Below are 27,877 nucleotides of genomic sequence, written 5' to 3'. Positions count from 1 at the left end.
GGTTAACTGCACACAGACGTGTATGGGGATTCTTGCCAGGTTTTTTTTTCCCCTTTCCCCTCCTATAAATATGTTTCTCCAGATTGTTCATTCTCTGCCTTGGCTGCAGACACTCTTTTAGCATTCAGATTTAATTGGTTCAGTCAATTCCTGGGCCATCTGCCGAACTGTGTGTGTGTGTGTGTATGTGTGTTATAAACATGCCGATTGTTGCATTCTCTGATAAGTGCATTTTAAAAGGAACCAAAGGTGTTCTCAGAGACATTCTCTTCTTTGTTGCAAATGCTGGTGCAGTCTCTGCTTCTCTGTAGGCAGGAGTGCATTGACCCCAAGCCCCCACTCTGAAAGTCTCCTGTTCTACCCATTTTGCAGCTGACTAAACGGCGCCTGGTGGATGCAGACGGCATCATTAACCCCAGTGCTTTCTACATCTACCTGACTGCTTGGGTCAGCAACGACCCTGTGGCTTATGCCGCCTCCCAAGCCAACATCCGGCCTCACCGTCCTGAGTGGGTTCATGACAAAGCCGACTACATGCCAGAAACCAGGCTGAGAAGTAAGTAGCCCTCCACTGGACCTGCAAGCTGGTGAGGGCTCCTTGCACCCTGTACTTCCAAGCTCAGTTATAGCCCTCATCCGTTGACACCAATTAGGGTTCAAAAGTGTAAACAGAACAATGTATTTCTTTTAGTTTAAAACTCTGGGAGACAGATGAGGATGTGTAATCAAATACAACTCATGCTCTATCACACTGAGAAATAAGAGTCTCTAATCTCTCTTTGTGCCTTTGACTAAAACATCCACCAGGCATCTCTCTTTAATGCCAGCTGTTCCATGTGAAAGTTGGGGACGCCTCCAGGTTGAGTGTTGTTTTACTATTGCAGAGTTTTATCACTGGGGATTATATGTTTATCTTAACTTTGTCAACTCTGGTGTTGAAGGGATTTTTGGCAAGTTGAGTCATTCCTATAAGCCACCAAGCACCTGTACTCTGTCAAAGCTGTTTAAACCGGAGCAGAAAAGTCTGTATACAACAGCGTCCTCTTCCTTTCACCTCTCAGCCCCAACTTTGAAAGGTGGTTCTGGATGGATTTAATTTGCATTTATGTTAGAGGTATTAGTTGCTTATGCCTTGGGTATGAGGCTGAGGATGGACGTGAGAAAGAAGACAGTCCCTTTGCGAACATGGCTGGAGAGCAGGCGGGTTGTGCTTCCCTGTATCTAAACCTCAGAGCTTGGTGGCAAGCAGCCAAGGCTTGTCTTAATGAAAATTTATAGTTGAGATTATAATAGGGCAAATCATGTTTAGCAAGTCAGCTGAATGACCCCAAAGGGTCTGGAACACACAACGGCAGTAACTAAATGCTTGTTGTGTGAGGATTTCTTCCCCTGCTGCTGAAGACTTAGCATTGCATTAAAAAAGAAGCATGGAAGGTTTAAGTGTGTAAGATCACTAAAAGGATAAGAAAGTTAAGCATTTTTCTCAGTAAAGCATGACTTTCGAGTTATTTTGTTCTCATAAGTGATTAAGTAAAATGGTTTGAACTTAGTATTTTCACTTGTGTCAGTTGAACAGAAAAAAATGTTACCACAATTAAATTCTTAAGTTGTTTAGACCCATTGCAAACAAGGACTGCTTCTAGAAGATTAAAATCTAAGGGTAAATCAATATACAGATCACAGTCTCCTCCTCCACCTGCAACCCCCCTCCCCCAAAATCAAAAGTTCAGTATCATTTAAAATTTTTTAAACCAAAGACTGAAACTGTTAAGACCTTAAGACTATCAAGACCATCACTGGTATTGTTTGTCTTTCATGTTGAAAGAAGAGAAGTAAGCAGACTTTCTTGCTGAGTCCTTTGTCTCCTCATTGCACTTACGGAGAATCTGGGGACTCACGTCTGGGAGGCTAACGGTGGGACGCTTGCTGCCTTTTTTCCGCCTTCGGATGAAGCCTGTTTGCCTCTGTCAGTGTTGCCGGGAGCCCCTGACTCCTGGGCCCTCTCCCTGTTGTCTTTCCTGTGCAGTCCCCGCGGCAGAGCCCATTGAATATGCTCAGTTCCCTTTCTACCTCAACGGCCTGCGTGACACCTCGGACTTCGTTGAAGCCATCGAAAAAGTCAGAACCATCTGCAATAACTACACGAGCCTGGGGCTCTCCAGCTACCCCAATGGCTACCCCTTCCTCTTCTGGGAGCAGTACATTGGCCTCCGCCACTGGCTCCTCCTGTCCATCAGCGTGGTGCTGGCCTGCACGTTCCTCGTGTGCGCCGTCTTCCTCCTGAACCCCTGGACGGCCGGGATCATTGTGAGTTGATTCTAAGGGTCTTTGTGGAAGTCAAATTCCTTTCAGCATAGCTCTTTCTGCAGCCGGGAAGTTTTGTTTATGTCTGGGCCTCGGGAGGAGGGTATAGATTGCATCATCCATACTGTATTTATTCTACTGGAGGTGGCGAGGTTCATGCTTAGGTAGAGTCTTTAATGGCCTTAATCTTATGTCTCCTCTCCTGTAGCATTAAACTTTTTAGGTAAAGATGGGGGAGTTTTTGAGCACACTTTCCATAATAGAGCTGAGTGTATATTGATACAAACACTCAAAGCATAACTAATTTTTTTTTATTCAAGTGTCATTTTGTTATGACACCCATACCGAATATAGAGAAGATTCTTCTAAATGGAGGGATAATTAGAGAAGTTGGGATGGTGGTATATGGATAAATCATTTTAGAGATGGTTTCGTGTGGTGTATTTGTTTTAACTCTTAGGGAGAAATGATAAAGTATTGCCAATCTATTTTTTTTACATTCTTTCACCAAGTACAATGCTTGCAGGTTTGAAGCTAGTTTCGTGTAGAGTCTAATAAAATCATGGCAGTGTTTAAATTCCATGAACTGTGGTATAGCCTTCAAAATGCCAAAATTATAAAAACAGAGACCAGGTCTTGTTTCTGCACCATAAGTCTGTACAGCAGGTATGTTTAAAGGTAAATGTTTAGTCTGTAGGAGTTTTCATGGTACTTAAGCAATTGATGTTATCCATCTTTCATTAGCTTATTAAAAGAAAGCAAAGGGGACTTTTATTGTTCTTGTCTGCTCGCCCTTCACTGCCTGCTGTCCCCCACCCCCAGAAGGAAAGATCATTCTCTCCTTCTCTTGTAAAGTTTATTGTTTTATTTGTATTTTCTCCTCTTTGGCCCAAAAAACTCCAAAGTCCACCTCACGGATTCTTTCCATCTCCCTAGAAATTTTTACAAGGCAGATGAAAGAACGGCAAATAAAAAAAAGCTTTTCCCTGGATTTAACTGTTTGCTTTGTCCACTCCAGTGACTCCACATTTCTTCAGAGTGAAGGGGCTGTAACCTGACCCGCATCAGCTGACCATACGTCCCCTTTCTCCTAAGTCATCCTCACTCAGCCCACAGGCTCTCCAAACAAAAGCAAAGTAACTTCTACGTAAAAGAATATTTATTCAGCCTGTCCTATCAACTTGCTTTAGGATGGAGGGCAAGGCAACCAAAAAAGTTTCAGCTCAGTTACAAGTTGAAGGATGGTCTCTGATGGTTAAGATCAAAACAGAAGGAAACGCCTTGTTTTAAACTATATTAAATTTGTAGCCAGCAATAAGTACATATCTGTATAACTCTTTATAGATCACACTCATGGAATAGTTTGGAAAGAATTTTTGCAACACCCAGAGTGTGTTTGTGCCCAGCCACTCATCCTGTGTTTTTTTTAAAAGGTGACAGTCTTGGCTTTGATGACAGTTGAGCTCTTTGGCATGATGGGCCTCATTGGAATCAAGCTGAGTGCCGTGCCTGTGGTCATCTTGATTGCTTCCGTCGGCATTGGAGTGGAATTCACTGTTCATGTCGCTCTGGTATGGGAGATAGTTTCAGTGAAAGCTGTGAAAAGGCAACCTATTTCCTCAAGCTCGTTTAGTTTACAAGTTGGGAACCTTTTCATTTTCTCCACCATCAAGGAGCACATCTGACACATCACAGCAAAAGGCTTGGGAGCACAGACACTCCCCAGGAGTGGCTGCAGTTCAGCTGGACTCCTTTCCCTCTGAGGGAATCTAAGAAGCAGGTCATCAAAGGTGGACGTTAGCCGGGCCATGTCAGCAGTAGACTGTGTCCTCGGTGTGTCCGAGTGGGCCCAGAAGGGTTCTGCTTATTTGGTGGTGTCAGTTGTGTCACGGGTCCTAAAGGTGTCAGCTGTTCCTAGACAGATGTTATATGAGTATGTGTGTGCACAAATACATAGTTTTTAAAACCACAGTAATGAAGCGGGAATAACATGAGACCACACTCGCAGGCATGGTGGGCGGGCATAGTTGAGAGTGAAGTGAATTGGCAGCTAAGGAAATACCCTGGGGCTAATGAACTCCCCATCTGAGCACCACCCCCCACCCCAGTTCCTTCGACCTCCCAGCCTCCAAATTCATGACAACAGAACATAAAAGAACTAGTGTTGCTCTCCATAGGAATCTCTCCCCTCTCTCTGTGGGCCCAGTCTTGTGAAAAAGGAGGGTAAACTTCAAGAGGAGTCTAATCCATGAGACAAGTCCTTCGTATACATTTATCAGAGAATTATTTAAAAGCCCCACAGTGATGTGTAAATTGTGCTCCATCCATACTTGTGTTTATAGCCTAAGACCTTGGGTTTACATAGGCATTCAGTAAATACTTGTTGACTGAATAAATACTGATGTTTGGAATCCTTGGCCAGGAAACCTCGCACTGGACTTGGATCAGATTACTTTTAGCCTTGCTTTTGCAGTCTCTAGCATTGGGCTCAACACATGGCCTCTGTGTGTCTACACACTGTCTACTACTTTCTATTGTCCTCTTTCAGGGCCATATTTATGCTACTTAGGGATTATAAACTTTTGTATTTCAGAAAGAATGTTCTGTTGCAGTTAACCTGTTCTTCCCCCAGTGTATAATAAAATGGTAATAATATAGAAACAGTTCTCTAAATTTTGAGCCTACCCAAATTGCTTTCCTCAGTTGAGCTGGGAAGAAGGAGAGGGGATTTTTAGAAAGAAGAGCTTAGAACTTAGAAAACACATAATATCATTTCTTTGAAAAATGAGAAAAATTTATATATGAGCTAAAAATCCACAAATCATTTTATTCTGTTGTGAATGAAAACCACTCTTTTTGGTGGCTATCATTACAGACAAGGGTGGTCCTAGATCAGATTTTTGTGGTGGAAATGCTTAATATCTTTTCTTAAACTGTTGCAGCACCCTGGGTCTCTGAGGTAGTAGGAACATAAATATCCATACCAGTGTTGAATAAACAATGAAGGAACGCCTCTACTCCTCATGCAAGATTTAATCTTGAGAATGTAAGGAGTCTCAAGAGCCAACTTGGCTTTGTGCTGCTAGCCCAAGTCTTCATCAAGAGACTATCCACACACAGGACATGGCATTCTTACCACATCCTGTATGTGAAAGTCATCAAAGGATCAGTGGGCATCTGGCAGTTTATTGTTCCAGTAGCATAAGTTGTATGCAAGAACATCAACTCAGTTCTGGCGCTTATGGCCTCATGGCCCAAATACAGCACAGACAGCATGGTTCCAGACCATTTTAGTGCTTTCCTCTCAGGAGAAAAAGATAACTACTTTGACCCTAAAGTCTCCTCAACTCTGAAAGAGCATCACTTACATAGACCCCACTTTAGAGAAAAGTAATACACCTTGGTACACTTGTGTGTAGTTTTATTTCTTCATCCATTAAGCAGTCCTTAATGGACATGTCTTTCCCCAAGACGCATATGCCACCTGCAAGGGCTCCAGGCCCTCTTCTCAGCATCCCAGAGCAGCCTGCACTTTCAGAGAGCAAGCTTGTGCCAGGCTCGGCCCTCCCTGTTAGGTCCCACTGAGGGGAACAGGCAGGGTGTAATAGTAACTAACCCACATTAAAATGGTCTTGGGTCATACTCTCAAGCCAATAGTGTGATATACCAAGACCTACATAAGGTTTCCATTTGGTATCAACAATGCCCTTGACCTAGAAGACCTAGAGAACACAAAAGAGTTGGACATGTCCACCCATATTTAGAACAGGCTTGATTGAATTTCTTGTGATACGTTAATAGTACTTACATGTCCTACATATTAGTCTGAACACAGTGACAGAAATTCTAACCTCAGTATAATCATGAGGAAATACGTACTTGGCACCTCGGTGCTAAGCCCATTTTAAAGTAAGATCTTGACCTTTCAAAAAATCGGGAGAAATGCTGTCGCTTTCACAACTAGAGATCTCCCATGTGAATAATGTAAGATCGCTCACATGGGGAGTGAACTCAAGGGTGAGTGACAGTGAAAAGAAGGGAACATTTTGCTCATTTTTATATAGTTTTGGCATCGTTTTTAAATTTAAAGTAAATACGCTTTCCATCTTTTTTGTTGTTGTTCAAGATTTACATCAACACCAAATACAATCCATTATTATTAACAGGTCAATTTAGTGTAAGCCTAGATTTAGCCAAGATGAGCAACCCCAATTAAACATTCCAATAGCTAGACAGTAAGATCTGAGGGGCACAGTGGAGTCAGATGAAACCGGCTTATAGCATTTAAGACGAAGCTGGCCACTGACTAAATGAAATCCAGGAATCTGATCACCCGAACTCTCATTGTGCAGGCCTTTCTAACAGCCATTGGTGACAAGAACCGCAGGGCTGTGCTTGCCCTGGAGCACATGTTTGCGCCTGTTCTCGATGGTGCCGTTTCCACTCTACTGGGAGTGCTGATGCTTGCAGGATCTGAATTTGATTTCATTGTCAGGTAAGCCTTGTTTTCTAATGTGTTCTCTGTAACTTATTTCCTTTTGTCTCTGAGCGATTGCAGCTTGTCTTCGTCTTCATTGTGACTACTTCCTACTGAGCCTGCCCCCGCCACAGCTTTACTGAGGAATAATTGACAAAAATTGTATGTATTTACGGAGTGCAACATGGTGTTTTGATATACATATATATTGTAAAGTGATGATTGTCACAATCTGTGACTCCACTTGCTTTTGAGTTTATTAACTCCAAGGTGGCACAGTGGTAAAGGATCCACCTGCCAGTGCAGACGCTGCAAGAGACTTGGGTTTGATCCTCGGGTCGGGAAGATCCCCAGGAGTAGGAAATGGCAACCCACTCCAGTATTCCTTGCCTGGAACATTCCATGGACAGAGGAGCCTGGCAGGCTGCAGTCTGTGGGATTGCAAAGAGTTGGATGCGACTGAACACGCATGCACACGCTGAGAGGCATAAGAACAGGCTCTCTTCTAGAGCTGTTTTGGGGAATATCCTGAGGACAAAAGATGGAGGGTTTGGGGCTAGAAACAAAGGCAGCTCTGCAGCTTGACACCACATCCCAGCTCTTGGTATTAAGGTTAGACATATCAACAGAAGGAAATGACCTGGTGCCCTTTGACTGACTAAATTTGACCTTCCATTGGCCTTCAAAACTGCAGAGAGGAAAACATGCAGATACCTAAAATTTTCAGAAATTTTATTCTTTTAAGAAGTGAAGACAGCATACCTTGATTTCATGTTCAAGTTCCTTACAGTAAGATTTAAGAAACATTTACTGTGTGACTTTGGTGTCAAATTTTTAAAATCCAAGCCTCATTTGGATACATCTTTCTATTTGGATTTCATGGCAAGCAGTTTCTGATGAATTTATTTAAGGACTTGACTTTGTGAAGTATGAAAGGAGAGCAAGTTTTCCTTTTGAAAAGAATTTGAGAACTACAGGGAGAGACCATTTTCTTCTCTGAAGAGCCTCCACAGCTTTTTTAAACAGCTGCTCTTAGATGTAACCCTGCTGCTCTGTGGAGGGTCGAGGCCAGAATCATCAATAAGTAAAAGATAGTCCAGAATTAGGACCATAGTAAAGCAGAATGAAATGTGAGAAATGACTGGATTGTTAGGCACACTTTGGTAATCTGGAGAGAGAATCTAAACCGGCTTTCCTAGTGTGTATGTTGTAATAGGACTTTCAATTCCAAGTGAAAAAAAGAGGATTTTAAGGATTATAAATTGTAGCCAAAGTTTCTTTATTATGAAAGACGATAGGTCCTTGGCATCATTATGGAGATGTAGCCTTCCTAGAATGAGTGCCAGGGTTGGCTCACTGTCGTTTGAGTGGAGAGTGAGTGGAGAGGTGTAAACCAGTACTTCTCAAATTATAATGTGCTCATGAATCATCGGGGCTCTCTGTAAATGCAGATCAGACTTCATCGGGGGTGGGGAGCGGGATCTGAGTTATTAGCCAGCTCCCAGGTGATGGCCCTGTTGCTGATCTCTCAGCACAGAGGATTGATCCATTAGCAAGCCAATTAGTACACCTCGTTGGCTAGCATCAGGTAGATATATATGCCTAAACTAGAAGAAGGTTTTGGTCTGGGTTTTGTTGTTTGGTTTTTTTTTGGGGGGGGGTTTGTTTTGAGCTCTTAATTTGATGTTGACTTTTCCTTTATTTGAGCATTAGTAGTTGTTTCTCTATGATGTACAAACGCTACATCCAGGAAAGATTCTTTTGTGTAATTTCTCATTCAACACTATGGTGAACACCTCATAAGTGCCATTTCACACACCAGCACAGCAGTAACGTTGTCCTTGTCCCCCTCTACATAGCTATGGTCTATGGCGGAGAGAGACAAGGTCACAAGCAATTCAAAACCATGGGAAACAGAGTGTGATGGGATCTCAAAGGATCTAACTCAGCCTTGTTGGGGGATGCCAGGGGAGCAACAGAGAAGAAACTTAGCCTGATTAGAGCAACCATCTGGGACCTGGGTGGAGGGCAGGATCCCAACTCTCTCATCTAACCCATGGCTTCTTGTTCTCTCCCAGAGATAGCAGGGCTCTTATTTCAAGCGCTTAAAAGGGCTTCCCATTTCCTAGAACTGGATGGATTAACCTGATAAAGCCCTCACTGAGGTCGACTAAATGAGCAGACATTGTATACACTAAGCCGTCAGAAATCTAATTGGTCTGTTTATTCTACCGTTAGATGGATGGGATGCAAATGTCTTAATGCCTGCTGCTGATATATGCCTAAACCTAAAGTTCCAGGAGTTTACATTAGTGCAAGACATCGGCTGCTTGGTTTTACTAATGCAGCTCAGAAGTTTCTAGTGTTTACAATAGCTGCGAGGTATTTGTATTTTTATAGAGATTCTCTTTCCTTTCATCTAAGGGCGAAACATATATAGGCACAGTGAAGCTTGGAGCCTGTTCCGTTTTATGATCAAGAGGACCATTAACATATAGATATCTTGCCCTCCCTCTTCCCAGAACATCCTGAGCTCTCCCCACCCCAGCCCCCTTCCAGCAAAACTGCCCTAGAAACCGATAGTTAGAGAAACACATGCTTGCGTGTAGCCTTCTGCCTCCAGCTGTGTGGAACATCCGCCAGCCACCCTCCCTGGCTGACAGGTTCACCTTGGTATTCGTGAAGGATCCCAGACCTTAGCCCTCAATGGTGGGAAAGCAGGGCCACTTGTGCACTCTCCTCTTCTTCATGGTGCTGCGGCCTTTATGTCTGAATTGGCTGACGCAAAACAAGAGTATTCAGAGATGCTAAATTGTTCAACAAAAGATTGGCCAGCAGAGCAACCCGTCATTGTGGACCGCCCTCCCCCGAAAATGCCCCAGCAACCACAGAATGGGCAGTGTTTTCTTTGCGGAAAGCTGGTTCCAGTGTTCTAAAAAGGTCGCAGTTGGAGCTATTTGGTAAAACTGGAACTCACAGAATTCTAGGCAGAAAGTTGTGGTTAATGAAAGCCCAGGGAAAGCCTTACCTGATACACTGGAGACTTAATTAGAGATTCTGCTCTAAGATGCAGAAGCATTTCACAGTGGATTAGCTGCCTGCAGAAGTGGGCTGCTTTTCCTCCTGGGCTAAATTGTTTAAATTCTACACCCTTCACTTCATTTGTTTGCTTCTGCTGGGTTTTCGTGAACGGGGCCCCTCTGCATTGTATTTGTGCTTTCAGTCTGCTCAGCCATTCAGTTCACATTCCATATTTTTGTGTTTGTGTAACACATTCATAAATAACATTACATGCCATGAGATTTCAGCAAATTAACAACCTAATTTTTTTTTTTCTTCCCTTCATGAACTAACACTTTGGGTTGCGGAATGCAGTCCTCAAAGTCAGAAGGTTAAAAGAAAAACGAAAGTAATCCTGTGCTGGGTTTGAACTGAAGTTTTGTAACAGCCTTTTCACTGGTGTGGGTTTTGTTCATTTTTGGCTCTGACATTTGGGCACATGAAGGGTACCTTAATTCACTTGCCATGGTAAATGTTCCTGTTTCCCTTTTATGTTTAAGGTACTTCTTTGCTGTCCTGGCAATCCTAACAATCCTGGGTGTTCTCAATGGACTAGTTTTGCTGCCAGTCCTTTTGTCCTTCTTCGGACCGTATCCTGAGGTCAGTAATCGTTGCTGGCGTCATGTGCAGCCCACAGGCCATCTGTATGCTGTTTTTCCTGGTGTCGGTCTTAATTTAGATATTTACGCTTTATCCCCATTTTCTGGTTGTTTACTTTTTTAGCAAACAACTCAATAACTATAGCCTTTTTTCTCTTCAGTTTATTAGTGTTGGAGGATGTTGTGTTGGTTTGGTTTGGTTTGGTTTAGGTTGCTTTTATTTGGGGTTTTTGAAACCTGGTGATTGGCAACCTAAGTGTTATAGGTCTCTATCAATAAAGCATTTTCCACTCAAGATGAATATCTGGGTTTGAACAGGAGTGAAAAGGGCATAACCTGCCTTTCCAGTGTGTGAAAGCAGAGGGCAGTCCTTTTGCTCCATCTGTCATGCCCAAGGGTCCTCTAAGTGGCAAGGATTGGGCTAAGTGAATACAGAGTAGTGTGGGAGGCCAGGAGGGGGAGTGAGGGAGGGCAGCGACCCCTGAACAGTACTGTGTTTTGAACCTTGAGTGTAGCTCCCAGGTAAATGGATGATAACATACCTGACATACGGAATCCCCTTAAATAGGTGTCTCCAGCCAATGGGCTGAACCGGCTGCCCACACCTTCTCCTGAGCCACCCCCCAGCGTGGTCCGGTTTGCTGTGCCCGCTGGTCACACAAACAACGGGTCTGATTCCTCTGACTCGGAGTACAGTTCTCAGACGACCGTGTCAGGCATCAGTGAGGAGCTGCGGCACTACGAGGCCCAGCAGGGTGCTGGGGGCCCTGCCCACCAAGTGATCGTGGAAGCCACAGAAAACCCTGTCTTCGCCCGCTCCACTGTAAGTCACAAGTCACCCCAGGAGGCAGCCCCTGCCTGCTCTGAACAGCAAAACACAGGATGCAAAAAAAAAAAAAGTATAGGTAGAATCATACTATAGAAATGTCAATTTCATATGGTTGTATCTCATGGATTGAAAAGGGCAGGGGCCAGTATTGGAAACTACACAAAGCATCCATCAGCATATATCTTGTTTAAGAACCAGAGGTAAAGCATACCTTGCTTCCCTACCCACCCTCCCACCCTTATTTTAAAGTTACATAAATTTTAGGATGATACTTATTTTAAAATATAATGGTATTTTTATTGCCAGCAGAAGTTATTTTTTTCCCTTCCCCCTCTGTTACCTCTAATTGCCCTTAGTATAAAATTACTTCAATCACTATTGTCTGAGACTTCACCAGAAGCTTTTATGGCTCCAAGCTCGCATTCTGGCTGGAAGGAGCGGAGAAGCTGAGAACCAGCCTTCAGTAATTCAGGAAAACCATGAGCGGCCCAGGAGCCTCTCCTCAGAGGCTCGGAGAGCCCCAGCTACATTCTCCCCTCTCTGTACTCCCAGGATGTTCTCAGCCCCCCAGGCCTGGAGCACAGCACACAAAACCCAAGGAAGGTTCTAAGGCTAATGTTGCTCCAACTGGGGGCCTCCTGCTGTCCCTCCAGGAAATGGGTATTCCAGTCCCAGGCCGGAGCTGCCCTTCCATGAAAGAGAGAGAGGCCAACCAAATAACCTAAATTTTCCTCCTCTTACCCCCCGTGACGATGCCTGCTGAGCTGCAGTGTGAATCTGGTTTTGTTCAGCGGGAGCCTAAAAATAGGTACAAGCTGAACGACTTTGAAGTTGGTCACGGTCCTTTTGATTGATGTGGCCACTGTGTTGCTCCGTGCTTTGTATAGAGACCCAGAAACCAGATTCCTAACAACAGGACAGAGCAGTGCTGCCCCATAGAACTTTCTGTGACAATGCAAATGCTCTCTCTGCCTGCACTCTCCCGTGCAGCAGCCACTGCCCACGTGTGGCTGTTGAGCACTTGAAATGTGGCTACTGTGACTAAGGGGCTGAAATTTTAATTTTAGTTAACTTAAATGTAAATAGCCATATTCAACAGTGTAGGTATAGACAGTCGTGGCAACGTCCTGCGTGTGGGTGAGCCAGGGCCAGGCACTTGGCAGTTTTAGAAGAAGAGGAACTCCAGATCTGACTACCCAGCAGGGTGGGGTGGCAGACTATGGGAGGGAGGCAGCTGGATGCTTAGACCACAGCCCTGCATTTATGGGCTGCAGCCCTATGCATCCAGCCATTTGTGCCGGAGAAAGCCTACACGCAGGGTCCAAGTAGGGCGCTCCTCTGGCCCATTGTTGAGGTTCAAAGAGAATGGGTTTTTCGTCTGTGGGTAGAAGGCCCTTGTTAGCTCCCCAGGGCACTCCCAGCCACTTGTGGGGTTGACTGAGCTCTAGTTCAGAAAGAGCTGTGTGTGGGTGGCCAGGCAGGAGCCAGAGCCAAGAAAGAAGAGGGGGCTGGAACAGCAGGGGGTGGCGCCCAGCCTGGGGTTAGCACTGGGCCTGTTTCAACCTGCCCTTGCCCTCTGTAGGTGGTCCATCCTGAACCGAGGCATCACCCACCCTCAAATCCTCGACAGCAGTCCCACCTGGACTCAAGGACCCTGCCACCTGGACAGCCAGGACAGCAGCCCAGAAGAGAAACCCCCAGAGAATGCTTGAGGGCGCCTCCATATAAACCGCGCAGAGACGCTTTCGAAATTTCTACTGAAGGGCATTCTGGCCCTAGCAATAGGGACCGCACGGGCCCCCGGGGAGCCCGTTCTCACAACCCTCGGCATCACAACCCAGCGTTCACTGCCATGGGCAGCTCCATGCCCAGCTACTGCCAGCCCATTACCACCGTGACGGCCTCGGCGTCCGTGACTGTTGCCGTGCATCCTCCGCCCGCCCCTGGGCCTGGGCCCAGTAGGAACCCCCGAAGCGGGCTTTGCCCAGGCTACGAGGACTACCCCGAGACTGACCACGGCCTGTTTGAGGACCCCCATGTGCCTTTTAATGTCCGGTGTGAGAGGAGGGAACCCAAGGTGGAGGTCATTGAGCTGCAGGACGTGGAATGTGAGGAGAGACGCCACGGCAGCAGCTCCAACTGAGGTGGGCGGGGTCGGCGGGAAGGTGGGCGGGGCTCTTCAGTGGTCCCTCAGCTTCCATGGAGACGTGGGTTTGATCTCTGGGTGGGGAAGACCCTCTGAAATAGGAAATGGCAACCCACTACAGTTTTCCTGCTTGGAAAATTCCATAAGCAGAGGAGCCTGGCGGGCTACAGACCATAGCGTCCCGAAGTTGGACACAACTGAGCACGCATGCTCTCCGGGACTAGAGGGCTGCAGACAGAGTAACCTCTTAACCTACAGACAGGGCTTCCTGTTCAAGCTTAGTCATCCTTGGAGAATCAGTGGAATTCTAAATCGGGTCTGTCCCTTACTGGGCTTCCCTGATGGCTCAGAGGATAAAGTGTCTGTCTGCAATGCGGGAGACCTGGGTTCGAACCCCCGGTCGGGAAGATCCCCTGGAGAAGGAAATGGCAACCCACTCCAGTACTCTTGCCCGGAAAACTCCACGGAGGAGCCTGGTAGGCTGCAGTCCATGGGATCATAGAGAGTCGCACGTGACTGAGCAACTTCACTTCTCACTTCACTTACTGTAAGCTTACAGAGGGGGAAGGTGTTGGTGCATCTCAACAATAATATTGATCGCTGCCCCTTCACCTCTTTTTCCGTCTTCTAATGCCATATAGCAGCTGTGTCTGATGAACACACATCACAAAATGACCACATCCCTGTCCCCAGCCCCAGATCGAGGAAGGGATCATAATCTGCCCCTGGAAGCCCCTCATGCCCTCACCCAGCCCCCACCATCCTGATTTCTATACCTCAGACTTATTTTGCCTGTGTTTGTGTTTTATAAATATGAACTCATAGACCTGTTACTTTATTTGACTTCCTTTTTTCTTTAAAGGGTGAGTAAAATCTGAAGCAAAGAGGCCAAAGATTGGAAGCCCCTCCCTACCCCTACCCTACCCCACCAGAACTGCTTGAAGAGAAACGTGGAATTAGAAAGGTGTGCTGTGCCAGAGAGCAGTTCATCGTTACTGTAACCGATTGTATTATTTTGTGAAATATTTCTATAAATATTTAAGAGGTGTACACATATGTAACATACGAAGGAATGGATGTAAAGTAGTGTGATTTACTGGGGTTTCCCCACTCCTGCCTCCAGAGTGGGCAGTGGGGGGATCACAGAGGGGCCCTCCCTGTGTGTACATTGGTCTCTGTGCCACAGCCAAGCTTAACTTAGTCTTAAATTTCAGCATATTGTTGCTGCTGCTTAAATATTGTATAATTTACCTGTATAATTCTATGCAAATATTGCTTATGTAATAGGATTATTTTGTAAAGGTTTCTGTTTAAAATATTTTAAATTTGCATATCACAACCCTGTGGTAGTATGAAATGTTACTGTTAACTTCCAAACACGCTATGCGTGATAATTTTGTTGTTGTTTAATGAGCAGATATGAAGAAAGCACGTTAACCCCGATGGCTTCTCTAGGTGTAGTTGGGTGCGATTCTCCTGTTTGGCTGTGTGTGTGAACACGTGTGTGATTTCCTAATGTACTGTACTGTGATTTTTTTTTTTCTTTTTTTTGTTTCTTTTTACTATCTGTAACCTTTGGTGGGCTCTACCTTAGGCCGAAGAGTCAGGATATTTCTAGTGCTAGTGGTGGTGGAGGGCTAGCCCTAAACATCGCCTTATCCTTTTGCCAGATTTGCTTCGAGTTCAGGGCATCTCTTAAGATCATTGGCTGCCATCCAGACACCCCAGCTCATGCTTCAGAGGAGATGAGTTCCTTTGCATGGACCATTGTGGTGTATGTTGGAACCTCAGGGTACAGAGTTCACACCTCTTCATCTTCATTGGTATTAAAACCTAGAAAAATTGCCTCGTGGGGAGCCTCAGCTGGGCTGTGAGCATATCCTCTAAGTATGCAGCCTTCATTATACCTCTCTTGGAACCAACACATAGCGCGCACACACACACACACACGCGCGCGCGCGCACGCACACATCCCACCACCACCACCACCACCACCCAAGTTTAAGAGTGGATTATAAGTCTTTTGGAGACAACGACCTCTTAATTCTGGGTCTACAATTAGCCCAGAGGTGATGTTTTGAGTCCCTACAATTTAAACTCCCTCTTTTGCTAAATTGCACAGTTGGTTGGGGCTTTCTGGATTTGTTTGCATCCTCTATATAGTGAGCATCCAATATGGTGGTACAGAGTCAGAAATTCTACAGGATATGAGCTTCAGAAGGATGATTCTCCACTTGTTAATACTAACATTATAGGTGCACGCTTCCTAAAGTAACTCATCTCCCTCCTCTCACCATCATTAGTACATTTATTGAAGACTAGGAAGATGCTAATTGCATACCACCCTCCCCCTCAATGAAGAATGTATATAGAGATATGTCTCTCAACCAGGCATTATTTTAAAAGATTTGCTTCCATATCAATTCTGTTGCCTTGCTCTGAGGTTTGGTCTTCCCGGGCTCTCAGCCAGAGACCAGCAAGTGTTGGGAAGCACTTGGTACCCAGACTAAGCTACTGTAGGAGTGCACACGTGGCAGCTCCCATTATGCCTCCTGTTTTACATGGAAAATGTTCATCGAAAGGCAACAGCCCCCAGTAGTACCAGCAGTGTAGTGACCTCAGACTCTCAAACTCGCCACTAGACCGTGGCTGCCAGATTGTATGTGTTACTATGCCAGGGGCCCCATGGCCCCACTGCTACTGTTGGTGCCTCTGTCAGCTACACTGTCTGTCTACCTAACACTAGGCTCTGCTCAGAAAACATATATCCTGCGTTCAGGAGAGAGATGATGCAGAATGCAGAGGTCTGCTTCCCTCTGGCTCGAGGCATGCCTCGCTCCTTTCCTGAGCCCAGCTTGTGTGGTGCGTGACTGCTTGCCTGGCCCCTGCTTTCTGCACAGCATAGAACTTTCTCCGATAGTCACATTGGCAAAGGGAGAACTCGGGGGCTGGCAGACAACCAGAATTTCTCTCTCTCTTTTATAAAATAGTTTTATTTTGTCTGTCTTGTTTGTTCATTTGGATGTTTTAATTTTTTTTTAAATCTTTGCTGATATTTATAATTTTGTATCATAAGAATGTTTTCCTACAGTATTTGTCATGCCAGTTTATAACAGAAAAATGCAGGGATTTTATTTCTATTGGAAACACTATTACAGCTATGTTTTACTTTTGAACAGAATTTTTATTTGTATAGAGTGCTTACTAATGTTAAATAGTTCAGAGTATATAACATTTTCATTAAGGACTCATGGTAGGTTTTAGTGTAAGGAGTTGAAAGGAAATATTCAAACTGGGTCTCATTGTCTGCCAATTTTGGCAGGAATGGGTTTGTGTCATTTCAATTACAAAGATAAAAGTATGCCATATAATTTATTTATATGAAAATTTATTTTTGTAGTGTACATAGTAGTCATCAAGTCTTTTGACAGAAGTATATTTTTAAAGAATTTATATGTGATGAATCCATAATGTCTGGAACTTTGCTGAGACATGAGTGGGGCACACTTTTCATTGTAAAGTACAGCAAGGAAAAGAAAATGTCTTAACAGTGTTAAGAGAGTGAGATTGAGTGAATATTCATGCAGTTGTGGAATGTGTTGTATTAGTTACAATTTGTGACCTAGTGTGGTTCTCATTTTAAACCTCGGAAGGCAAAAATGTACAAACTCTCTAAATATTAATGTTCAAACACTGATAGAAATTCTAACATGAATAAAAAATAATATAACTTGTTGGTTATGTCTTTGTTTGTGGAATGTTTTTTAATTAGAATATCTTACAAAGGCAGCATGTCAGGTCATCATAAACTTTGTTGTTTTTGTCTGACTAACCTCGTTAAATACTCATTTTTGTTCTTCATGGAGGAATTATTGACATAGGAGGAGTTCTACATTTTTATTTTCTGTCACCAGGAAACCTCCTAAATTACCCTTCAAAATGATCCCTACTGTCATCTCTTAGCCTTTTTAAAATTTTGTGTGTGTGTGTGATGCCTAATAATTAGAGGGAATATTTATAAATCCAATTTAATGATTATTAAAGGAAGATATCATATTTTAAAACAGTATAGCTAACAATATGGGACTGATTGAACATGATACAAAGTATTTTTTCTGAGTATTTATCAGATGATTATACTCTGTCTTCATCATGTTCTTGTTCAATTACTAAGTCATACCCAACTCTTTGCAACCCATTTTTCTTCATCATAGGGCTGGAGAAAAGTAAGACTAGAAATAGCATCCTCATTTTACAGCCAAAAGCAGGGAGTGGTGGGAAGAACTCAAATTACTATCAGCGTATGGTGAGGGGTCAGCAGACTACAGCCTGTGGGCCACCTGTTTATATAAAGATTTATCAGAAGACACACACACCCACGCATGTAGAGATTGTCCACTTCCACTTACCAGCTACATCAGCAGAGTCGAATAGTTGCAGCACAGACCATACGGCCTGCTAAGCCTAAAGTATTTACTAACTGGCCCATAAGAAAGCATTTGCTGACCTATCTTAAGGTTACCATAGCCCAGTGTTGCTCACATGGGGTGCCTGGATCGGCAGCACTCACATGCTTTGGAAGTTTACTAGAAAAGCAGATCTTCAGGGCCACCCCAGACCTACTGAGTCAGAATCTTGGGACTGAAGCCCAGGAATCTGTGCTTTCATAAGCTGTCCTGGTGGTTCTGATGCACCAGCGAAGGCGATCTCTAAATTCCTTCCAGCTGAATGTGGCCTTGGTTCTATAATTTGACTCGGGCTGCATGGCCAATGCAGGCCAGATCTGGAAGCAGCCTAGGGATCCTGACTCTGTGTGGTCTTTCCACAAAAACACATGTTCGTCTGTGGGAGAGTGGAGGCCTGTGAACTCTGCGTTTGTGCCTGAGAGTCAAGAGACGAATTCGCTTTTCAGTGCTCTGCCGCAGCCGTGGGGCAGTGGAGGGCTGGGGAAGGGAGAGGTCCGCGCCAGGCCAGACCCTCTCCCACCCTTCCCACTAAGAGGGCTCCAGCTGACCCACTGACTTGGGCAAGTCATTTGAAACTTCAGGGCCTCTGTGGCCTTGTCTGTATATAAATGCATGTCCCTCATAGACTTCTGAAGGTTGAAAACAATGTTGTGAAGAGGTCTGGACCAGAGGGGACAGGAAGAGTCAACTGAAAGAATCAGAAACAACCTCTGGACCTCACACTGAGTTTGGTTCAATCACCACCTTTTGGCCTCCAGGGCAACATGGGCCCTCTCGTGTATACAGTGTGTGAGCAGCTAGGGAAAGGTTTTCAGGTGAACAGTAAACTGACCAGGGAATAATACAATGTCCTCTTTAATGGATACTTTACCTGGGGAGGGGGGAGGGAGGGTGGTTCATAAAATATTAAGCAGCGTTTTATATCTTATATAATCTCATCTTCTACCTCAGGGGTAAAGTTCATACAAAATGCTCGCTTGGTTCATTCAGAAGTCATGGGGAATCTGTACTCCCTGAAACCGAGCATGTAAAAGACTAATTACATTAATTGGGATTCAAATTGAGAGACACTTTATTTTCAATGTGTTTTTTTATACCACTAAAATGACCGTTCACTGCCATCTAATTTTATATTCTTTATAAATTACATATACCTAAGTCAGCTAACTTAGTTTTTCATATTGGCCTAATATTTAATCAGATTTGTGTCCCCAAATCCACCGTATTTATTCAGGACTTAGGTAAACATAAGGCCCCATTTTTTTTGGCACGACAGACATATTTAACAGCTTCAGGAATGCTGCATGCTGCTAAATTTCGGGCAGCAGCCACATTGATGTAAAGGCAGGTGTTTCATTTTTGGTAACTGGTAATTGACCTCCCAAAACGAGAAGTGGAGATGGCCTATTAATCATCCAAAAAGAATATTTGCCAAGTTTTAATTACTTTTAATGAAGGCTGCACCTAATGAAAACATGCCTTGAACACAAATCTGTTAAATTGTTCACGTTGTCAATATGGAAAGCATGTTTGACATCTTTTCTGCATAGGTTCCCTGCTAAGAAATTACAATAACTGCCATAATAAGGATCTTGAAAGGACATTCTGGTCTGTTGGGACCTCAGGAAAACAGAGGGACCCAGGGAACTCTGCTACAAAAAGAAGTGACCAATAGAGATATCCCCAACTCAGCTTGATGTGGCCAAAGCAATAAATTCTACATGGCAGTGTTACTATCATTGGTTTATGCCTTCTCCTTAGGGGTTTCCTTTCTTTGGACAAAAGTAATGAGACCTTTCAGCCAAGATGCTGTGAAGGGAACCACATTGTAGAGGCAGCATTTGCCTGAGAATGAGACACCCCAGCAAGCAGATCAAGAAGAAGCAACCACAGCCAGATCTTTCTCAAAGTCAGTTAAATCCCTTTACATCCTTTTTTTTCCCTGGAAAATGTTCTCTTCATTCATTTCCTTCCTATCCACAGGATTGACGGTATAGAAGTGTGATATAAGCTACCAACAGGGCAAAAAACAAAGCCAAATAAGAGTTCACACACTGAAGTAAGCCCATGAAATACCTCTGTCAACAGCACCATCTCTGTACACAATGTACAACAGCTTGTATTTTGTGGAAAGAGGGGTGGTAGAAAAAAAAAGAAAAGCTTTTTTTTTTAATAGAAAAAAATATAGAAGGAAGAGAAATTGATGAGCAAGTCCTGACTGGTGAGTTGTTATATAATAATGAGGGTTGCAGCATTTAGCCTGAGATGCCAAAAGAATAATCTTTCTAATTACAAAGTTCAATCAGCAGCATGGGTAGGTGGACTCCTGTTGAGAGTCTCCTTTGAGCAAGAGAAGGAGCAAGATGAGGCAGGAACAGAGAAAAGCAGGAGGCCCCCTGCCCTGCGTTGAGAGAGAAAAGAGCTACCTCCGTAATTAGAAGAGAGAGAAGAGGCACCCACTCAGATGTCCAGAAAGTAAGGCCAACCCTATAGGAAAAACCATGAAAATAAGGGAGGGGTATGAAAAAGTTTGGGTGGAAGAAATTGTCAAGAGATGGTCAGAACACCCATAGGCTACAAGAGCAGTTGCCAGACCATAACACTCATATTCTGACTGCTGCAGTGTTGATAAGCTCACTTGGCCCTTCTACCAGTGGATGCTTTACCTTTTCCTGTACAGATCCCACCTTCCGTGGAATCATGACAGGTTATCATGAATCTTGGGAGCTGGACATGAATCATGGAAGACCAGGGCTTCCCCTGTGGCTCAGTGGTAAAGAATCCACCTGCAATGCAGGAGACTCAGGTTCAATCTCTGGGTCAGGAATATCCCCTGGAAGAGGGCACAGCAACCACTCCAGAATTCCTGCCTGGAAAATCCCATGGACAGAGGAGCCTGGCAGGCTACAGTCCATAGGGTTGCAAAGAGTTGGATGCAAATGAAGCAACTGAGCACACACGCAAGCACACACAGAAGACTAAAGCTATATGAGTCCATTGTCATCTTGTATCCAAGAAATCTGGAGACATCATGACACGCCTAACATAAACCAACACCTTCAGCCATCAAGTCAGATTTAGAACATCTAACATTCTTATTCTCTCTTATTGCCCTCATTCCACCTGCATTTCTTTCACATGATAATTTCAAAAGGATGGGTGACTGCTGTCCACACAACTGTAACAGAAGAGTTCCGGGACTCTCAGTCACTAACAGATCAGATCAGTCATTCAGTCGTGTCCGACTCTTTGCAACCCCATGAATCGAAGCATGCCAGGCCTCCCTGTCCATCACCAACTCCCAGAGTTCACTGAGACTCACGTCCATCGAGTCAGTGATACCATCCAGCTATCTCATCCTCTGTCGTCCCCTTCTCCTCCTGCCCCCAATCCCTCCCAGCATCAATGAGTCTTTTCCAATGAGTCAGCTCTTCATATGAGGTGGCCAAAGTACTGGAGTTTCAGCTTTAGCATCATTCCTTCCAAAGAAATCCCAGGGCTGATCTCCTTCAGAATGGACTGGTTGGATCTCCTTGCAGTCCAAGGGACTCTCAAGAGTCTTCTCCAACACCACAGTTCAAAAACATCAATTCTTCGGCGCTCAGCCTTCTTCACAGTCCAACTCTTACATCCATACATGACCACAGGAAAAACCATAGCCTTGACTAGACGAACCTTTGTTGGCAAAGTAATGTCTCTGCTTTTGAATATGCTATCTAGGTTGGTCATAACTTTCCTTCCAAGGAGTAAGCGTCTTTTAATTTCATGGCTGCAGTCACCATCTGTGGGCACATGCATGACCATGCACACAGAGTTTTGTCTGCACTAAATGTAAGCAGCTGCAATTGGGGAAGCGATTAGCAAATCTTTGAATTATCCTTCTGATTACACTTAAATTCCAAAAGCTAATTGGCTAAAATGTTCCTCCGTAATTAGAAGCAATTAATATGTGAAACTAGGTTTGCATTTCACAAGAGAGTTTGCATTTCATGATTGAAATCTCATAGTTCATTTACTAATGGTCTCTAATGGCCTGTAATCATAAGGCATACTCAATTACGGTAGACTTTTCAAAGTGTAAGTAAGGGAGGATGCCTGTATTCTTCCACTGCTGAGGGCATAGCCTGCATCCACCCTGGACTGCAAAGCACAGATCATGTTTCCATGTACTTGCCCAAACATATGCACATGCATAGGAAGTCCTGGCCCATCAACTTGGCTCATGCTTATGCTCAGTCGCTAAGTCCAGCTCTTTGTAACCCTATGGACTGTAGCTGACTAGGCTCCTCTGTCCATGGTATTTTTTCCAGTTAAGAATAATGGAGTGGGTTGCCATTTCTTCCTCCAGGGGATCTTCCCAACTGAGGGATCAAACCGGCATCTCCTGTGGCTCCTGCACTACAGGAGGATTTTTTGCCACTGAGCCATTGGGTAAGCCCTGATCTGTCAACTTTGACCCCTTCCAAATTTACTCCTCTCTACTCTCATTCTCCCTCCCATAAGAAGGCTTGTTCCCTCAAACACTCAGTGGAGTCAGACTCTCAGCATCAAGGGCAACAGAAGTCTATCCAAAGTACAGATGCTAACAGTGGAGCTCCACCCTGGGTAGCAGTGACATTAGCAATAAAACCACGGTTTCTTGCTCAATATGTTTCAGGTCCTAATTTATTTCACCGAACAAACCCATTAAATATGACACTAAGAAAGACTGAAAATGAACAGGAAAGAGTGCTAAACTGCAAATAAAAACAGAAAACATGAGGAAGAGAGAAGGCTAGGGCAGTGAGGAAGGGAGTGAAGCAGCAGAGAAATTAGAAATTATGAAGGTGAATTAAAAGAGGAGGAAAAGGCAAAGCCTGAATTAGAAGATATAAACAGAGCTGAGGCCATGAAAGGAATTCCACACCATACACCAAAGGAATTTTTTGACAGAGGTGGTGGTGCTCTAAAACCAAAGTGAGAAGATGAATTATAAAGAAACAGTACCTTTGTTTTATGTGTTTCTTTTTTCATCTTCCTTTCATTTTCCAAAATCTTAGAGTGAAAGATGCATTTAGAGCAAGAGTCAGCAAACCACCGCCTGCAGACCCAATCCAGACACCACTTGTTTTGTAAATAAAGTTTTATTGAACTCAGACATGTTCATTCATTTGTGTATTGTCTATGCCTGCTTTCATGCTGCAATGGCAGAGTTGAGTAATTGTGATAGAAACCATGTGGCCCACAAATCCAACACTATTTGCTATATGACCATTTACAGAAAAAGTGCGCTGCCTCTGATTTGGGGTATGATGCCTCCACACCAAAGCCACTGTGCAGACAAGTAATGCTGCTACTTGCTAGCTCTCAAACACCCCAGGCAGTATTCTGCCTCAGGACACTTGCACTTAGTCTCCCTTCCGCCTGGACTGGACTTTCATCTCCCAGATAGACACATTACTATCTCCCTATCAAATCCGGGTCTTTGTTGAAATGTCACCTATTCAGGGACCCTGCCCAAGAATCCAGGATAAAATTGCAAATACAATCCCCATCCCTACCCCAGCACACCCCATTTCCCTTTTCTGCCTAATTTCTTCACAGCATTTAGCATTTTCTAACATCCTCTATGGGCTTCCCTGGTAGCTCAGTTGGTAAAGAATCTGCCTGCAATACAGGAGACCCTGGTTCAATTCCTAGGCCTGGATGATCCCCTAGAGAAGGGATAGGCTAACCACTCCAGTATTCTTGGGCTTCCCTGGTGGTCTGACTGTAAAGAATCTGCCTGCAATGTGGGAGACCTGGGTTCGATCCCTGAGTTGGGAAGATGCCCTAGAGAAGGGCATGGCAAACCACTCCAGTATTCTTGCCTGGAGGATCCCAATGGACAGAGGAGCCTGGCAGGCTACAGTCTATGGGGTCACAAAGAGTCAGACCCCACTGAGTGATTAAGCACAACACAGCAACATCTTGTATATTTTGCCAACTGTTACCTCTTTGAAGAAAGGAATTTTTGGCTATGATATTCACTACGGTATTCCTGGGCTTCCCTGATGACTCAGCGCTAAAGAATCTACCTGCCAATGTAGGAGATGCGAGTTCGATCCCTAGGTCAGGAAGATCTCCTGGAGAAGAAAATGGCAACCCACTCCAGTATTCTTGCCTGAAGAATTTCATGGACAGAGGAGCCTGGTGGGCTACAGTCTATGGGGTTGCAAAGAGTTGGACACGACTTAGTGCCCAAACAACAACTGTACCTCTAACAGCTACAAGGGTGCCTAGAACACAGTTCTTCCTTAAGCAAAGTATTTGTTAAACAAATGAACTCTACAAAGTAACTACTCTAATTACTTCTGTTTTACAGATGAGAACCCTAAGACCCCTATGAGGTTAAAAGACTTGCCAGGGACAGTACTCTTGCCTGGAAAATCCCATGGACGGAGGAGCCTGGTAGGCTGCATTCCATGGTGTTGCTAAGAGTCGGGCACGACAGAGCGACTTCACTTTCACTTTTCACTTTCATGCATTGGAGAAAGAAATGGTAACCCACTCCAGTGTTCTTGCCTGGAGAATCCCAGGGACGGGGGAGCCTGGTGGGCTGCCGTCTATGGGGTCGCACAGAGTCGGACACGACTGAAGCGACTTAGCAGCAGCAGCAGCAGCAATGCAAGGAAGAAGGAGAATTAGTAATGGACTTCTGAGCCTCAAGGCTTAAGCATTACTTACGGAAACTGTTTCCATTGCTGCTGTTTGCCTCTACTGTTCTTTACACAGCTAGTTATTAGGTATAGCACCCTATCTAGATCCAGGCACTGTTCTATATCCTGTGCAGTACTGAAAAAAAAATATGACCACAATCCCTGAACTGAAGAACCTTAAAATTGATTTCTCTCTATATGTATGTGTGTATGTGTGTAAATGTTAAGACACATATATGTGCTTATTTGTTTTTGCTTTACTATGGAAAAATTTCCAACACACAAATATAGCATAAAATGATCTCTATTCCAACAATTCATTCATCTATTTCCCAAATTAGCTTTTGTCTATCCTCCTCCAATTTTTGGTTGTTTACTGGAGTATTTAAACACAAAGCTCGGACAATACGCCATTTCACATGCAGATATTTTCATAAGCATCTCTAACCAAGAATTTTTAAAATCTAACAACTCTGGCTATTATTACATCAAACAGAATTAACAATAATTCGCTCATATCATGTAATACCTAATTCATATTCAAATTCCCCTGATTGTCCTCAAAATGACTTTGTGTTTTTATTTTCTCCTATTTTTTGAGGCAAACATTTCTATAATTATCCAGAATAAAATTAAAAAGGAACAAACTTTTTTTATATTTTAAAGACAAATGTTAGATAAATTAAGAGATATAAACAATTGAATATTATATAATACAAAGACTCATTTTTCTAAAAGGAATAAATTAAGCAAAATGGGGCATAAAGGGATAGATCAGGAAAGAGGTCCTAGAGAAGAAGGCATTTGAATATGGCCTGGAAGGATAGAATTTCAGCAGACAGAGATTATGGGAAGGGCATTATCAACAGAAGGAAGAGACTAAGTCCCAGAGGATAAGAAAATTGGAGTGGGGCAGGGCGCCCTGGAATGGGTTCGCCCTGAGAGAGGGGCCTGTGCCTTGGAAAGCATCACAGTTCCGGCAGCGTCCGGTGAGCTCTTGCTGGCCCTTGAAAATCCAGGGGAGAGGGTGTAAATCTCGCCCCGGCCGTACCCATATCCGCAGCAGGTCTCCAAGGTGAACAGCCTCTGGCATGTTGGAACAATGTAGGTAAGGGAAGTCGGCAAGCCGATCTGTAACTTCGGGATAAGGATTGGCTCTAAGGGCTGGGTCGGCCGGGCTGGGGCGCGAAGCGGGGCTGGAGGAGGCACCGCCGCCCCCCCATCCCACCACTCCTGGGGCTGCCCCCGTGGGCCCTTCCCCACCGGACCCAGCTTGGCTCCCTCCCATCTGGCCCCCCGCTCCCCCCCTCCCCCCCTTCTCCGCGGGGGGGGGGGCGGGGCGGGGGAGGGGTGGGGGGGGCCGGTAGATGCAGAGAAAGCCTTTGACAAAATTAACATCCATTTGATAAAAACTCTCTAGAAAGCAGGAATAGAAGGAACATACCTCAACATAATAAAAGCTATATATGACAAACCCACAGCAAACATTATCCTCAATGGTGAAAATTTGAAAGCTTTTCCTCTAAAGTCAGGAACAAGACAAGGATGCCCACTTTCACCATTACTATTCAACATAGTATTGGAAGTTTTGGCCACAGCAATCAGAGCAGAAAAAGAAAGAAAAGGCATCCAAATTGGAAAAGAAGAAGTAAAACTCTCACTGTTTGCAGATGACATGAACCTCTATATAGAAAACCCTAAAGACTCCACCAGAAAATTACTAGAAATAATCAATGAATATAGTAAAGTTGCAGGATATAAAATCAACACACAGAAATTCCTTGCATTCCTATACAGTAATAATGAGAAAATAGAAAGAGAAATTAAGGAAACAATCCCATTTACCATTGCAACAAAAAGAATAAAATACTTAGGAATATATCTACCTAAAGAAACTAAAGACCTATATATAGAAAACTATAAAACACTGGTGAAAGAAATCAAAGAGGACACTAATAGATGGAGAAATATACCATGTTCATGGATTGGAAGAATCAATATAGTGAAAATGAGTATACTACCCAAAGCAATTTATAGATTCAATGCAATCCCTATCAAGTTACCAATGGTATTCTTCACAGAGCTAGAACAAAAAATTTCACAATTTGTATGGAAATACAAAAAACCTCAAATAGCCAAACCAATCTTGAGAAAGAAAAATGGAACTGGAGGAATCAACCTGCCTGACTTCAGGCTCTACTACAAAGCCACAGTCATCAAGACAGTATGGTACAGGCACAAAGACAGAAATATAGATCAATGGAACAAAATAGAAAGCCCAGAGATAGATCCATGTACCTATGGATACCTTATCTTTGACAAAGGAGGCAAGAATATACAATGGACTAAAGACAATCTCTTTAACAAGTGGTGCTGGGAAAACTGGTCAACCACTTGTAAAAGAATGAAACTAGAACACTTTCTAACACCATACACAAAAATAAACTCAAAATGGATTAAAGATCTAAATGTAAGACCAGAAACTATAAAACTCCTAGAGGAGAACATAAGCAAAACACTCTGTGACATACATCACAGCAGGATCCTCTATGACCCACCTCCCAGAATATTGGAAATAAAAGCAAAAATAAACAAATGGGACCTAATTAAATTTAAAATCTTCTGCACAACAAAGGAAACTATAAGCAAGGTGAAAAGACAGCCTTCAGAATGGGAGAAAATAATAGCAAATGAAGCAACTGACAAACAACTAATCTCAAAAATATACAAGCAACTCCTACAGCTCAATTCCAGAAAAATAAATGACCCAATCAAAAAATGAGCCAAAGAACTAAATAGACATTTCTCCAAAGAAGACATACAGATGGCTAACAAACACATGGAAAGATGCTCAACATCACTCATTATCAGAGAAATGCAAATCAAAACCACTATGAGGTACCATTTCACGCCAGTCAGAATGGCTGCGATCCAAAAGTTTATAAGCAATAAATGCTGGAGAGGGTGTGGAGAAAAGGGAACCCTCTTACACTGTTGGTAGGAATGCAAACTAGTACAGCCACTATGGAGAAGAGTATGGAGATTCCTTAAAAAACTGGAACTAGAACTGCCTTATGATCCAGCAATCCCACTGCTGGGCATATACACTGAGGAAACCAGAATTGAAAGAGACGTGTACCCCAATGTTCATCGCAGCACTGTTTATAATAGCCAGGACATGGAAGCAACCTAGATGTCCATCAGCAGATGAATGGATAAGAAAGCTGTGGTACATATACACAATGGAGTATTACTCAGCCATCAAAAAGAATACATTTGAATCAGTTCTAATGAGGTGGATGAAACTGGAGCCTATTAT

At 43.8% G+C, this 27,877-nt stretch overlaps 1 protein-coding gene across 5 annotated transcripts in view; it reads left to right on the top strand.

The window, feature by feature from the left end:
- Window positions 1–17,156, top strand: part of PTCH1 (patched 1) — a 70,437-nt gene extending 53,281 nt beyond the window's left edge. For 4 of the 5 annotated variants that reach the window (XM_024995742.2, XM_005210406.5, XM_005210407.5 and 1 more), the window contains 8 exons: window positions 373–556; window positions 2,027–2,307; window positions 3,738–3,875; window positions 6,657–6,799; window positions 10,342–10,441; window positions 11,009–11,263; window positions 12,852–13,413; window positions 14,278–17,156. In XM_024995742.2, coding sequence (XP_024851510.1) covers window positions 373–556; window positions 2,027–2,307; window positions 3,738–3,875; window positions 6,657–6,799; window positions 10,342–10,441; window positions 11,009–11,263; window positions 12,852–13,412 — 1,662 coding nt within the window. In that variant the 3' untranslated portion in view covers window position 13,413; window positions 14,278–17,156. The remainder of the gene's footprint in view (window positions 1–372; window positions 557–2,026; window positions 2,308–3,737; window positions 3,876–6,656; window positions 6,800–10,341; window positions 10,442–11,008; window positions 11,264–12,851; window positions 13,414–14,277) is intronic. The other variant, NM_001205879.2, reaches the window with a different exon arrangement.
- The last annotated feature ends 10,721 nt before the right edge of the window (window positions 17,157–27,877 follow it).

The sequence above is a fragment of the Bos taurus genome, chromosome 8, assembly GCF_002263795.3.
Source record: "Bos taurus isolate L1 Dominette 01449 registration number 42190680 breed Hereford chromosome 8, ARS-UCD2.0, whole genome shotgun sequence".
In the NCBI taxonomy this organism is placed as follows: domain Eukaryota; kingdom Metazoa; phylum Chordata; class Mammalia; order Artiodactyla; family Bovidae; genus Bos; species Bos taurus.
Note: the sequence above shows the minus strand (reverse complement) of the source record. Positions and strands in the feature narration are given on the sequence as shown.